At 40.4% G+C, this 14,281-nt stretch overlaps 1 protein-coding gene across 3 annotated transcripts in view; it reads right to left on the bottom strand.

The window, feature by feature from the left end:
• Nucleotides 1-14,281, bottom strand: part of oxsr1b (oxidative stress responsive kinase 1b) — a 49,204-nt gene that overhangs the window by 13,457 nt on the left and 21,466 nt on the right. For all 3 annotated transcript variants that reach the window (XM_080050645.1, XM_080050646.1, XM_080050647.1), the window contains exon 4: nucleotides 7,678-7,819. In XM_080050645.1, the coding sequence (XP_079906771.1) occupies nucleotides 7,678-7,819 (142 nt within the window). The remainder of the gene's footprint in view (nucleotides 1-7,677; nucleotides 7,820-14,281) is intronic.

The raw sequence follows: 14,281 nt of genomic DNA, 5'->3' as shown, positions 1-14,281 counted from the left end.
CACCAGGGGCAAAAACCAGGGGAGATAATTGAGGTGGTTGGAAGGATTCTTGTGCTACTCGGACAACTACTGCTGAAGCATGCTTACACCTTAAAATGCATGCTGAAACTGCCCTTGAAATCACGAAAAAAAAATACCACCTGGGTTTCTGGACGCTTCCTGAGGTCCCAGTTTTGTGGTAAAAGTAAGGGGGGATGTTGGCTAAATGGGTTAAGCACCCCATCTCCAGTAGCTACACGTAGAATCTTTAAAAGCATACCTACTCAGGACACACAATGTGTTGAAGAGACTCAGAGAGTTTGCCGGTCACAGTTCAGTTTGTTTAAATGCTGCTGAATACTTGAGTGTAGGGGCCTCCTTTGCTAGGAGTGCTCCAGTAAAATACCACACAGACAACAGATCCCAAAGCGACAGGGGCAGGGAGTGGCAGACAGTGAGCCACAGAGCGAGGAATGCAGTGACATATGTGACATATTAGGACACATCAACTGGGAGCAGAAATGGGGATTCCCAATGCAGGTCAAAATGACTGCTGGGATAATCAATCTATCCGGTAGACTGGAATACTAAACAGAACAGGGTGGTAGGTGACTTTGATCAAATCCTTCCCTAAAACGGTGCGTCTCCAGTATTAAGCTCAGGCAGAAAGAGCTGTCTAAGTACTGTAGGGGACAACTTTGATGTGAATGTGTGTCTAGACAAGTTCAGTTACGTAACTGTCACACTAGGGATACTGCAGAGCAAAGGATAGGGTGGATGAAAAACGGACACGACAGCCTCTGCTATTGACGGCTGATGCGCCATTAGAAATGTCCGGTGCTGTACGGGCATCTGTGCTCTCTCTGGCTTGCTCCGCTGTCACTTGGCTGCCAGGTGACATCAGGACACAGTGCCATCCGGTTTCTGGCAGTCGCTGCCTCAGCCTAATCAAGAACATGCTCACCCTACACCTTGGATGTCTGGGTACGTACAACTGTCATGATTTATGTGTGGTAATTTGAGATATTGCTTTTTACGGATGTGAGGGGAGGTGGCGGTGCAGAGAGGAGGACCACCTGAGGCCAAAAGGCAAGTATCCGAAAATACTTTTCCCTCTTTTACACAACCACTGTCCCTCTCTCTCTCTCTCTCTCTCTCTCAGTGGGTCCAGTCGTGTCTTCTGTCCGTCTACTGCTTGTGATTCATGTGGCTTAGCCTGGGCTAATAATGTAGCGTATTTTAATGAGGTGTTGTGGGTTCAGTCCAGGCCATCCAACCACACTGGCCCTCCTTTACATTCAGTATATGCTCTGGCCACGGCACAAGACTTACTTTTTCGTCTCACATTTGCCACCGGGGAAGAAAAGACTTGCCATACTTCTGCATTTTACTGTTACATTTGGATACATGCCAGAAAGTTAACCTATGCCGGCTGATGAAAAAATGTCCAGCCCAATGGAAAATTTACATTGAACTATCCGAATGATTTGGTGGCTCTGAAAGTCAATATCTAGCTAGATTAAGAGTCGGCAGCCATGCTATCCAATCCATCTGATACATGTTAAGATCCTTTGCTGGATGATGGAAAACTTTGACTTGCTGATGGCGCTAGATGAATGTCACAGGATCACTGACGTCACGAGGATTCATACTCAGGACATCATATTTGCAGCATCTGTACCAAATATCATAGCAATCCATCCAATAACTTTTGAGATATCAGGACCGAAGTGGTACACCAAACACCTGCGTGGCTGATAATCAAGAAATTATGAGATGAGAAATCTGTTTTTTTTTAACTTGTTGAATGAATTTGTGAGTGGGGCCCAGTGTCCTTTTTTCACAAAATACATCCTAATTAGTTTTATGTAAATGAAGAGATAAATGCATTTTCATTCCAATATGCTCAACTCAATAGAAGACAACAGGTGAAGCTGGATCATTCACAAAGAGTGATCAAGGAAATGCGATCGTGTCCTATTCCTGTGCTCATTGAAGAACTGTGTATGCTATGGTTCACTGCAGCAGATTGTAATGCTCTGAGAATAAGGCTGCAGAGTGTAGACCGTCATTAACATTCACAGGAGAGGAAGAGGAGGAGGAGGAGGAGGTGGTGACACAATGCACCATGCAAGTTCAAAGAAATTCTGTACAGGAAAAAAGCCAACCCACAGTTTTAGTCCCAACTCCTACAATTGTAAGTGGGCTTGAGCCATAAGAAAAATAATTACGTTTAATGGTTATTTCCACATGTTAAAGCAAATTAATACCAATCAAAAAAATTGCCGGAAAACAGAAAGCGATGAGAACATTTAAAAAAAAAATATATATGAAAACATTTATCAGTGATTCTTGAGAGCGGGACAAAAGACCGTCTTGCAATAGTAACTGCTGTTATGTTTAAAAATAAATATTTAAAATTGTAGATGTTATTAGGGATTAAGAATAGAATGTCTGGAGCACAATTATCCCCTTAAATTTAATTGTATCATTATTATGTCAAATACATGACACTTGTTATCTTCTCACGACGTCCAAAACAGTGTGTCCACAGAGAAGGGTTCAATCATTCATATGCAATAAAACCAACTTTAATGATTAAAAATAGCTTTTTTTTCACCAAAAGCAACACTAAATAATCTCGCATATCAATAAAAACAGTTTTTCTAAAACACATTCATGTTTTATAAGGTTTCTAAGTGGTGTCCCCACTTTTTGTCAACACCGTTAGAAAATGCAGTGAAATGTAATAAAATCAGGCAAAATAAGGGGCAGCTGTCACTATGAAGGACCTCTTGTCACATTCTACCTCTGCAGAGTACATTAGAGTCAGGCAGGCTCTGATAAGTGTTGTAGTTTTAGAATATTTTACATTCCAAATCTTGAATGTACTGCGTCACAACCATGATATGTCAACACCGACTTACAATTTCTGAAGAAGTTATTTGAAATGTTTCAATCATTTTATTTTCCTTAAGTTGTTCATACTAGCACCTAACATCAACAGAAAAACCAAATGGCTACTAGAAAAAAATCCATTTGTTTGTTTAAGAAACGTTAAATATGTCAACACCGTCAGATGTCAACTCTCAACCCTGTGGTGACAGGCCAATGACAGAGTTGACATTCAATGTGAATGCATCATATTTGGATGGTTTTCAAGTTATTAAAATTAAATATAGAAATAGGGTTTAAGTTTTCTAATACTGTATTTATGGAAACTCTCGCAATCTTGTTTTGTCATGAATGATTCTTAAAAAAGTACAGGATGATATACAAAATGAGGCGATTTTTTGACAATATTGCATAATGATATTTCATAGTTGTTGGAATGGTTGGTCATATGTGAAAATCTAACCAGTCACCTAACATGAGAAAGTATTTTGAAATTTGAAACATCTTCCCACTCACATTGGATTAGAGACATTATGTCATGTATGAATCTGGAGAAAATTTGTTGCACTACCCAGGGATCTGAGACTAAATTTCATAAAATATGGCGCCCCTTCCTAGACTACTTTAAGAAACCGACCACAATAGTTGAAGAGTAGCTACCCCCTCCCCTCTTTAGTTTGATTAAATTTAATTTCTTTGTTTTTTGTTTCATATTGGTTGTTTGTTTTTGTTTCTTGAAGTGTGTGTTTCTGTTTTGTTTCTGCTATTTTTAACATTATGTATTGTTTTTTTTGTACTAATTTCTTAATGCAGGATTGTTTGTGATTGGGTGTGAGGGTGGGATATGGGTGGGGTATGTTCGGGGGGGAAAAAAGTTGTAATCCATTGTACTGCAGTTGCTTTGCTACTTTGCAATCTAATAAAAAAACCTTTGAAATAAATAAAAGTTTCACTCTTGAAATTTGAAACATCTTGATTGCTGTTAAAGTAATAATTCTATCACACAGTTCAACTAAAGAACATAGAGGAAAATCAATATAAAAAACGTATATTCATATTAATTTTGAAAATATTTTTTGTGGCCTCTGTCAGTCTTGGTGAATATTTGTGATCATTATACATCTCATGGGTCTAGCATAAATTGAGGGAAAATGTATTTGTGTTTTTGGTGTCTGACGGTGTTGACACAAAATAAGGAAGGGAGGTCGAGTCAAACATAGGGTTTGTATTTTTTCAACATTGCACCCGTTTTGTCCCACTTCTCAAGAATCACTGTTATGTGTTGTGGGTTCCTATTTATGACCTTCCGAAATGATAGCCGGAAAGTAGCAATTTGGGGGAAAAACAGTATAAAACTGTCAAGAAGATTTCTCATTCTCATCTGGCAGCCATCGCACCTTACAGCTCCGCCGGGTCACCTCCTGTGACATCACATCCTGGTGCCAGGCTCACAGTGCCCCTTGACAGCGCTGTAAAATAAGGTTTACGAGAGGCTCTCTGGGTAACCTGTGGAGATGAAATACCTCATTTTTTTTAACCCTGCCCTTTTACACCACAAAAATATCTCCCCTTGCTTTGCCCTTGTGACTGCCCTCTCCACCCGGCTGAATTTCATTTTCATGTTTTTCCAAATCAATGCCTATGTGTTATTTTGTCAATTTCCCTTCAAACCAGCAAGAGACTCTCTGCTCTCAGAGGCCACATATCTAAAATCATTACCTGATCACTACCAAACCACAAACCGAGCTATTTGCTGGGGAATGCCTATGTGTGTACTCTCACAGATGAGTAAGGCAAAGAGCTCAAAACACAGCAGTAAGATGTTGCTATCTAGGGGGCTTTTCAAGGATTAACTTGCAACAGATTCAACCTGAAATCTAGACCAGAGTGGTATACTTCTCGTCATGAGAATGATGTGTACCTGCTACTAAAGTTAGAGGACAAGTGTCACCTTTGAATCACCGACTTTCCAAGCTGCTGTGAAGGTGGAGGTGGAGCAGTTTGCCGTCTTGTGGTAAATGTCTCTGGTTGAGGCTACAGCCCAGGCCGTAACACTCTAATTGCTTTTTCTGCCGGCGCTGGCTGGATGGAACACACCATGTGACACTTTCTCTCGTTCTCCCTCCTCTTCAACCCCCCCCCCCCCCGACTCTCTCCACCCCCCCTGCCCGAGGCTCCTACTCATATGATTCAGCTTACACAGGAGGAACGCGGATGGCCACATGCGCACGTTTGCATCAGCAGACACTGATGAACGTATCACTCTAAGCCTGTCAGTAGTTTTTCAGTCAGTGCTCTTGGAATCCCTTAAATTGTTCTTCAACATTAGTCCCCACTCAGGAGCCCTCAACTGATGAGGGCAGGATCTGTCAATCGAATGGGGCCCCGCCATTTTTTTTTTTTTGATAAATAATTCTTGAGCAGGCTACCGGGCCCTAGGCCTCATAGTAACTTTTCATGTTGCATTGTCTAAGAGCTCAGTCACTCATGTCAATAACAGGGTCCAAAAAGGAATAAGCCTAAATATAAGGAAATAAATCATCATGGTTCCCTCAACTAGTAGGGGGAGAAATACAAAAGCATAAGAAAACAGCATTAGTAGCTCTGTCTAAGGGGCTTCATGATGAGCCTTTAGGGCCCCCACACACATACAGGAATATGATTTCTATGTGTAAATTCTATGCTGTTCATAAAAAGTAGCTATCCACCCTGTATCTGTTGAAATGAGTCTCTCCATCATAGAACATGGGTCTGCAGACCACTGTACTGTTTTTACAGTAGCAGAGTAAAGAGTGCTGCCTGATTAAGAAAAATCTGAAAAATAATGTTCCTGCTGCATCTCAGGATTTGATATAGCCTCTAAAAGATCCTCTCAAAGTGCACCAGATTGATGCATTTTAATTCAAAAGGCACAAGGGATGCCCCCGGACCCCCCAACAAGGACCAGGGTCCCTCCCACAGTATCCCTAAATCCTGTGAGAAAAACTGACTTCATTAATATGTTTTTACCAATAATTGTATATGTGCTGAAAAGTCAGTGTACCTGACTGGATAGGTAGGAGTGGGGGGGCCCTTTAAGAGTCTGCACCCAGTGGCCCATCATCTCATAAAACTCTACAATCTGTTTTCTTTTTGCGGGAAGCATGCACAAGCATGCACAATAAATATGTATTAAAAAATAAAAATAAAATTAAGATTTTTTTTTTCAAGAAAATACAAAAAAAGTGGGGCCCCCAGATCGTTAAGGCCGCCTCTGAGACAGAGTGTAGGTTTTTTATTAGGAAAAAACATTTCCCTCGCTCTGGCATTGACCGATACAACCCTAGTTCATTATGCTGAAAACGGATACTTAAATGTTGCAGCAGAGGTACAGTATACCACAGTGGAGTTTTCTTTTAATTAACACAGTTGTTTAACACAATGGTGATTCTTCATTCCTTACATCTCTAGCTATACTTTCTATAGCGGTTATATAATACTAAGGTTAATGAGCAGATGCTTCACTCATGCGGCCGAACACAAAACATCCCTCATCCTAGCCCACGGTCAATGTCTTCAATCAAGTTGCTCTCTCTCTGTTTGTTATTGGCGTGTTACTCTGAAAGCAGCTGAGCACTTAACCAAGCGATGTATTATTTACACATGTAGCCCGGGAGGGCATTATGTGTGCACGTGGGAGGGAAGAGAAGACGTGAGAAAAAGTGAGTAATGAATATTAAATACAGACTGAGGAGTGTGTCGACTGGGTTCATTGTTAACAGCTTGAGTGCAGGGACTTAAGAGACAACTCTTAGGATCACATTTTCAGTGGCACACAAATTTGCCATTGAGACGTTCTTATAATTAGCACAGACATTGTTATTAGCATACAAGTGGTAGTCTACTTACAGATTTCTTGCAGTGTTCTTTGAGAGCTTGTATCATGTATACAGCTTTTAAAGTAATAGTGAAGATGGATAGTGAGTGGACTGTTTGTTTTTTCTTGAAATTATTGCAATACTTAAGTGGCTTTTACTTCTTGAACACTTTACTGCTTCATCTCTATATAGATGCCAAAGACACCCCTGACCTTTAAGAGTGAAAGTGGCTGTGAGAAAATGCCATGTCATTGGAACAGCCATCTGTCTGATCTGATAAAGAACCAATCATTTCCTTGCATTGTGCTTTACCTAAAGACCTTGAATTATTATGCAGAGGTTACTATATTGAATTAAATTGAACTGAGATGCATATATGTGACAAGATCATTTGATTATGTAAAAAATATGAAGGGAATAAAAACCGCATAATGATAAGAGGCACGTAGTGATACAATTCAGTGTAATGTATAAAAGTTATGCTAATTAGTACATTAATGTACCCAATGAGATTGGTTTATATGTAAAGATGTCTATACTGTATAACACCACATGTATGCATTAAAATTAAACCATAATTATGACATATTAATATGAAATCTGTTTCCAAATACCATTGAATTATTTTAGTCTTAAAACATTGTACTCCATGTTAAAAATGTATTTGAATTACTGTGTTCACTAAAACGTGTCAACACGAACACAAAAGGACACAGTCTCCACAATAAAAACTATGTCCCATGTAGTCAAGGTGGAGAACATAATATTAGCAGGACACTATTTAGAGGGGCAACAGATAGTAGAAAGTCAGGGGCAGAGTTATGCATTTCTGCTCCATAAACCCTGAAGGTGAAGTCTAATAAAGCCTCGGTGCTCAGTGGTTATGGGAAGTCCTGTGTAAGTTTTATTATGGTGCCTGAGTTGAGGGTTCAATGCGTTTTGTTACCTGTGGATCTGGCCGTTCTTGTGGAGGTACTCCAGGCCATCAAGCACGTCTTTTAGCACTGTGGCTATGCTGGCCTCGTCCAGGACGCCCGTCTTGTGTTCGCCTCGCGAGATGATATGCTTGATCACGTCCAACACGGAGCCTGGAAAATAACCAAGATCACAGGTTTGATAAAAATAGCTAACAATGTGTCAGGTTTTTTTGAAAACTATAATTGTGATTGTCAACATCAAAAATGAAATCTATCCAGCAGCTCTTCAAAAAAATGCCTGGGTAAATAAATATTTAATTTCTGGTCTTAACTGATGCTGCATCAATGAGAAAGTCACCTCGAGCTAGCCTGTACTATTTGTTAAGCCTTCTCTAAACCAAACCTTATTTATGAAAACAAACACTTCCTGGTGGATTGGCAGACATTCTGTCAAGATAACTTTTTGTATTATCTTATATTGTTTGGATAAATTAGATTCTGGGTACACAAAGACCTTTCTTCCAGTTCCAGTAAGGATTTTATTGAAAGGGGAAAAAATTATTTAGCTGTGTTAAAACAAAATCCTGTAACCATAAACATCACCATGACCTTTTAATTTGGCCATGGCAAAACAAATGGATGGTGGAGACTGAAAAATCCGAACATTGATTACCATGCATTCTTTAAAGGGTAAACCCGCCCTTCAATATAATTTATGTTGTGGAAGCTGATTTTAGGAAGTATCTACAAAGCCAGTATCTTTACTGTAAACACAGCTATTCAGTGACTAAGCAGCAGTAATACTTAAATGAACTATGTCATTTGTGAACACTTTTTGGACTTGGTTGAATTACTTTAAATTAGATTGACTTCGTCAGTTCGCAGGATTTTTCCTGTTTGAGGTTTTCAATCCAAATGAGTATAATTTGGATATTGAGCTCACAGCTGGCAATCAGACAATGTGACCGTAGCCATGGTGATTTCAACTGCCCAGAGTCATTTCATTATTCGCTGTAGGTAGAGCAGCTCCAGGATTTTTATTCTCCATGACATCCTGCTGCAGTTCACACTTTACATTTACACATAGCTCTACAATACCATACTATATATGAATTATATTTAACGGTGCATTGTCCTTCAATCCATTTTGAAATGGCCAAAGACCTGCATGAAAGATAAGTGTGCATGTTAACATTTAAAGTTATAAGTCAAACTGCTGCTTTGCTTTAGGCTGACTGAAGCTTAATTTTATAATAAATTATGTCTCCCTTAGCCTGGCTCCTGCTGAATAAAAGGAGCATTCCGGATGAAGAGTCAGAATAAAGACCAATTCTCCTGTAAAGTAGTTCGGTATTTGCATGCGGTATGACAGAAAATTGGGCGAAACTGGTTAATGGGGACAAAGCAGAGAAGAAAAAAGGACTCCACTTGCCTGACAAGCTGCATTATGCTGCAGTGATACACAAACATCCCACTGCCACACTGTCTATCTGTCCCTCCCTCTCTTGCTCACATTAACAGACAGACAGACAGACAGACAGACAGACAGACAGACAGACAGACAGACAGACAGACAGACAGACAGACAGACAGACAGACACACAGCTGGAGATGGCCTTTTTCAAGCTCCAAAAACACACACTGTCCGTAAAACATTTGTGCCAGGATTCGGGTGCAAAAGATATCTATTAGCTAAATCATTTTGGGATGTCCTCGCCTGCAGCGCTTAATCGAGCACTGCATTACAGGAGCCGACAATGACAGGCCAGCAGAGACTAGACAGTGTTATTGCAAAGAGTCTAAGACACAGTGAGCCAGAGTAGGGAGAGAGAGAGAGAGTGAGGGAGAAACGATGGGTTCAACGGGTTCCTTCGTGCAGTGAGGCTGCGCTAAAAAAATTTATCCACCAGCAGTGAGGAAAAGAGACAAACTGGCTCAAAGAGAAGAGAGGGCTGATGAAGAAAGGCGGGAAAAGCAGCTGAGATGAGGGTCTGAGTGTGTGCTATTATGGGTGTATATGTGAATGAGTGAATTATCAAGAAGCGAAAGGAGAGTGTAAGATGAATTCAGCCTTGTGTCTCTGAGTCTGACATGACAGCTCTTTGAAGCTCATTAAGAACAGGCAGCCTGTTCGACATTCTTTTCTCTCCTCCGTTCTCTCTCCTTTCTCAATGTTTCCGCGCTCACTCTGATGTTCATTTCTTTGTCTGAAATGGCTGGAAGGAGGAGAGGATGGGAGAATAAGGTTGACTGACAAAGGTGACAGTGAGGAAGGCGATGAAGGAAGAGAGTAATAGTGAATAGTCACGTCATGACGAGATGCAGGAGCTTATCCTTGCTCACTCGACTGCACTTCTTTACGAGAGTCACATATGTAGAAAGATACTAATAACTGTATGTAAGTATTAAGCTACCAGCCGACAAAGTACCTTGACATGAAGACTTAACACAAGAAGTAACAGGTAAAAACGCTAACAAGCAATAACAAAATCTGTCAACCAACTACTCTAAATGTCAAAAATTCACAAATGGTATCAATAAATGTCCTTTTTGAAATTAGTTTTTTGTAGAAATCTCAACAAATTGAGATACAACATGATAATTAATGAGTTTTCTTTCTTTCTTTTTTTTAAAGGTAGGTGTTTACATGACATTAGAGGTTTACAGTATCTCACAAAAGTGAGTACACCCCTCAAATTTCTTCAAATATCTTTCCATGGGACAACATTGAATAAATGACACTTTGATACAATGTAAAGTAGTCAGTGTACAGCTTGTATAGCAGTGTAAATTTACTGTCCCCTCAAAATAACTCGACACACAGCCATTAATGTCTAACCTGCTGGCAACAAAAGTAAGTACACCCCTAAGATATTTTTTCCAAATTGGGCCCAAAGTGTCAATATTTTGTGTGACCACCATTATTTCCCCGCACTGCCTTAACCCTCTTGGGCATGTAATTCACCAGAGCTTCAGAGGTTGCCATTGGAACCCTCTTCCACCCATTCATGACAGCATCACGGAGTTGGTGGATATTAGAGACCTTGCGCTCCTCCACCTTCCGTTTGAGGATGCCCCAAAGATGCTCAATAGGGTTTAAGTCTGAAGACATGCTTGGCCAGGCCATAACCTTTACCCTCAGCTTTTTTAGCAAGCCACTGGTCGTCTTGGGGGTGTGTTTGGGGTCGTTATCATGTTGCAATACTGCCTTGCGGCCCAGTTTACGAAGGTTGAGTGCACATGCTCAGCGTCATACACAGAGGTTGGCTTTGGAAAATAGACGTATGAATACTGCCAGCATTGCTGCAGGTCTTGAAGGGGTAGGGGGGTCAGCCTGTTAGTGCTCAAACCATATGCCACACACTGCATCATACTGGTCTGCATGGCTGTTGTCCCAGAAGAAAGCCTATTCTAAAGATGATGCACAAGAAACCCCACAAAAAGTTTGCTGAAGACAAGCAGACTACGGACATGGATTACTGCAACCATGTCCTGTGGTCTGATGAGACCAAGATACATTTATTTGGTTCAGATGGTGTTAAGAGTGTGGGGCGGCAACCAGGTGAGGAGTACAAAGACAAGTGTGTCTTGCCTACAGTCAAGCATGGTGGTTGGAGTGTCATGGTCTGGGGATGCATGAGTGCTGCCAGCACTGGGGATCTACAGTTCATTGAATTCTAACATGTACTGTGACATACTGAAGCAGAGCATGATCCCCTCCCTTCATAAACTGGGCCGCAGGGCAGTACTGCAACATGATAACGACCCCAAACACACCTCCAAGAAGACCACTGCCTTGCTAAAGAAGCTGAGGGTAAAGGAACGGGAGATGGAGGAGCGCAGGGTCTCTAATATCCACCAGCTCCTTGATGTCGTCATGAATGGGTGGAAGAGGATTCCAGTGGCAACCTGTGAAGCTCTGGTGAATTACATGCCCAAGAAGGTTAAGGCAGTGCTGGAAAATGATGATGGCAACACAAAATATTGACACTTTGGGCCCAATTTGGACATTTTCACTTAGGGGTGTACTCACTTTTGTTGCCAGCAGTTTAGACATTAATGGCTGTGTGTCGAGTTATTTTAAGGGGACAGTAAATTTACACTGTTATACAAGCTGTACACTGACTACTTGATATTGTATCAAAGTGTCATTTATTCAGTGTTGTTCCATGGAAAGATATAATGAAATATTTGAAGAAATGTGAGGGGTGTACTCACTTTTGTGAGATACTGTATCTTCTCATCGAACACCTATTTCCAAGAATATAAAACTTGATTCCTTTGATTAAAAGAAAATTATACAAATAGTGTATCCTAAACACTTTTCTAGATCATAGATTGACAGGTCTCCTTTAGGCTGAGGTGGCACTCTCTGTGAGGAGAACATTGTGCACTACTGCATGATTAGGCTTTGGAGGATCACTAAATGTCAGCCTTGTCAGCCACTTTCACATTCATCTGTTTGAAGTCTTCATTGCTCTTTAGGTTGTTTAAACACGCTGACAGTGACAGACAGTTTAACCATCTAAAAAGGTACATTTTTCGTGGGAATGGCTTTCAAGACAAATGTCACCTGTTACCTATCCAAGCCCCCAGAGGAAGACTTTGTACAAATCACTGCGAATAAATTAGGTCCTTGACATTGAAGTGCACTGGAAGAGAGCATGCAAAAACTGTCAAAGCATAACTTACATGCTGGATAAGCCAAATCTCTTTCAGGATTTCAACAGATAAATGTAAAAGTGTAAAAGGACTTTAACATAACTCTATTAATCCAGCTACGTCGTTCTTTGGAGAAGAAGGTTTGAGACTGTGGGAGAGGGTGAGAGACCTAAAGTAGGCAGGAGGGAGAGGGAAAAGTGGACCACAGAGATAAGAGGTAGTGCTAAAAGCCAGGCCTATGGGGAGTGTCAAGCAACGTTGGAAGACCAGGTGAGGGGCTGTGGAGAGGCATACTGTATCTCACAAAAGTGAGTACACCCCTCACATTTCTTCAAAGCATTGACCCCAAGAAATCCACTGGAGAAGACAACCTAGACCCATTCTTTCTCCAGCTTTCAGCCCCTGTAATTGCAGAGTGTATTACCCACATTTTTAATCTTTCTATATCTTCCTGCGTTATTCCAAGGATCTGGAAATCAGCTTGTGTCCTTCCTTTGTATAAAGCGGGAGAAAAAACTGACCCTAATAACTATAGGCCAATATCCAGACTGTCATGTCTGTCAAAAACGCTGGAATCCCTTATTAATAACCAATTGAAAACATTTCTCTCAAGTCACACTATTTTATCTGTTCACCAATCTGGTTTTAGAACTAACCATAGCACTATCTCTGCCATCACTCTGGTTACTAACAATATTGTCTCTGCCTTAGATAATAGTAAACACTGTGCTGCCCTCTTTATTGATCTCAGTAAAGCCTTTGATACAGTAGACCATTCTTTACTATTAGATAAATTGGCTAACATTGGTCTTAGTGAAAATGCGTGTAGCTGGTTCAGTAATTACCTTTCTGACCGATCTCAATGTGTGAAGCTAGGTAATATCCAATCTGGTTTCTTACCCATAACCAAAGGTGTTCCACAAGGTTCAATTTTAGGTCCGGTGCTATTCACCATCTACATCAATGATATTGTGTCTCTTGTCAGTGGTTGTCAAATCCATTTATATGCTGATGACACCATTTTGTATTGTGTTGCTGACTCTGCAAAGTCAGCTATTGAGAACCTGCAACTGTCCTTTAATGCTCTTCAGAATGCTCTTATTTCACTTAAACTTGTCCTTAACCAGACTAAAACTAAATTCATGTTGTTCTCTAGGGCTAGAGAATTGGACAACAGTGCATGCATCTATGCTGTAAACGGTTCTTTGATCGAAAAAGTCTCTGAATATAAGTACCTTGGTATCTGGCTAGATGAAAAACTCTCTTTTACATTTCACATAAAAAATCTTGTCTGTCGTCTGCGACAAAAGATTGGATATTTTTATAGGAATAAAGCCACCTTCCCGTTGTTTAGTAGGAAAAGGATTATTGAGGCAGTTTTTATGTCTGTCCTTGATTACGGTGATGTGGTTTATCGGCATGCATCTCGTTCATGCCTTAAACTCCTAGACTCTGTATTTCAATCTGCTTTGAGATTCATTACAGGAGATGCTTATGATACACACCATTGTGTTTTATATGAAAAGGTTGGGTGGTCCTCCCTTAAGGAGAGACGTGATGCACATTGGCATATTTTTATATATAAAGCTCTGACTGGAAAGCTACCACTCTATCTGACAGAAATGCTGCTTATTTCAGATGGGCTTTATCAAACCCGCTCAACTGACATGATCATGTTATATGTCCCCTATGCCCGGTCTGAGCTTGGTAAAACCGCTTTTAGCCATAGTGCCCCTGACTCCTGGAACAGCCTACAACATACAATTAAAATAAATACACTCATATCTGTTAACCAATTTAAAAGTATTATTTTGAATCAACCCCCCTACACTTGTAACTGTTTTAATTAGGCTATTATCTCTTTCATTCAATTGATCTGAATGTTTTAAATTGTTGTTGTCTGTGTGTGTGTGTGTGTGTGTGTGTGTGTGTGTGTGTGTGTGTAAACTTGTTATGTATTCTCATTGTATA

Source organism: Ammodytes marinus (genome assembly GCF_949987685.1).
Source record: "Ammodytes marinus genome assembly, chromosome: 21".
NCBI lineage: Eukaryota > Metazoa > Chordata > Actinopteri > Uranoscopiformes > Ammodytidae > Ammodytes > Ammodytes marinus.
Note: the sequence above shows the minus strand (reverse complement) of the source record. Positions and strands in the feature narration are given on the sequence as shown.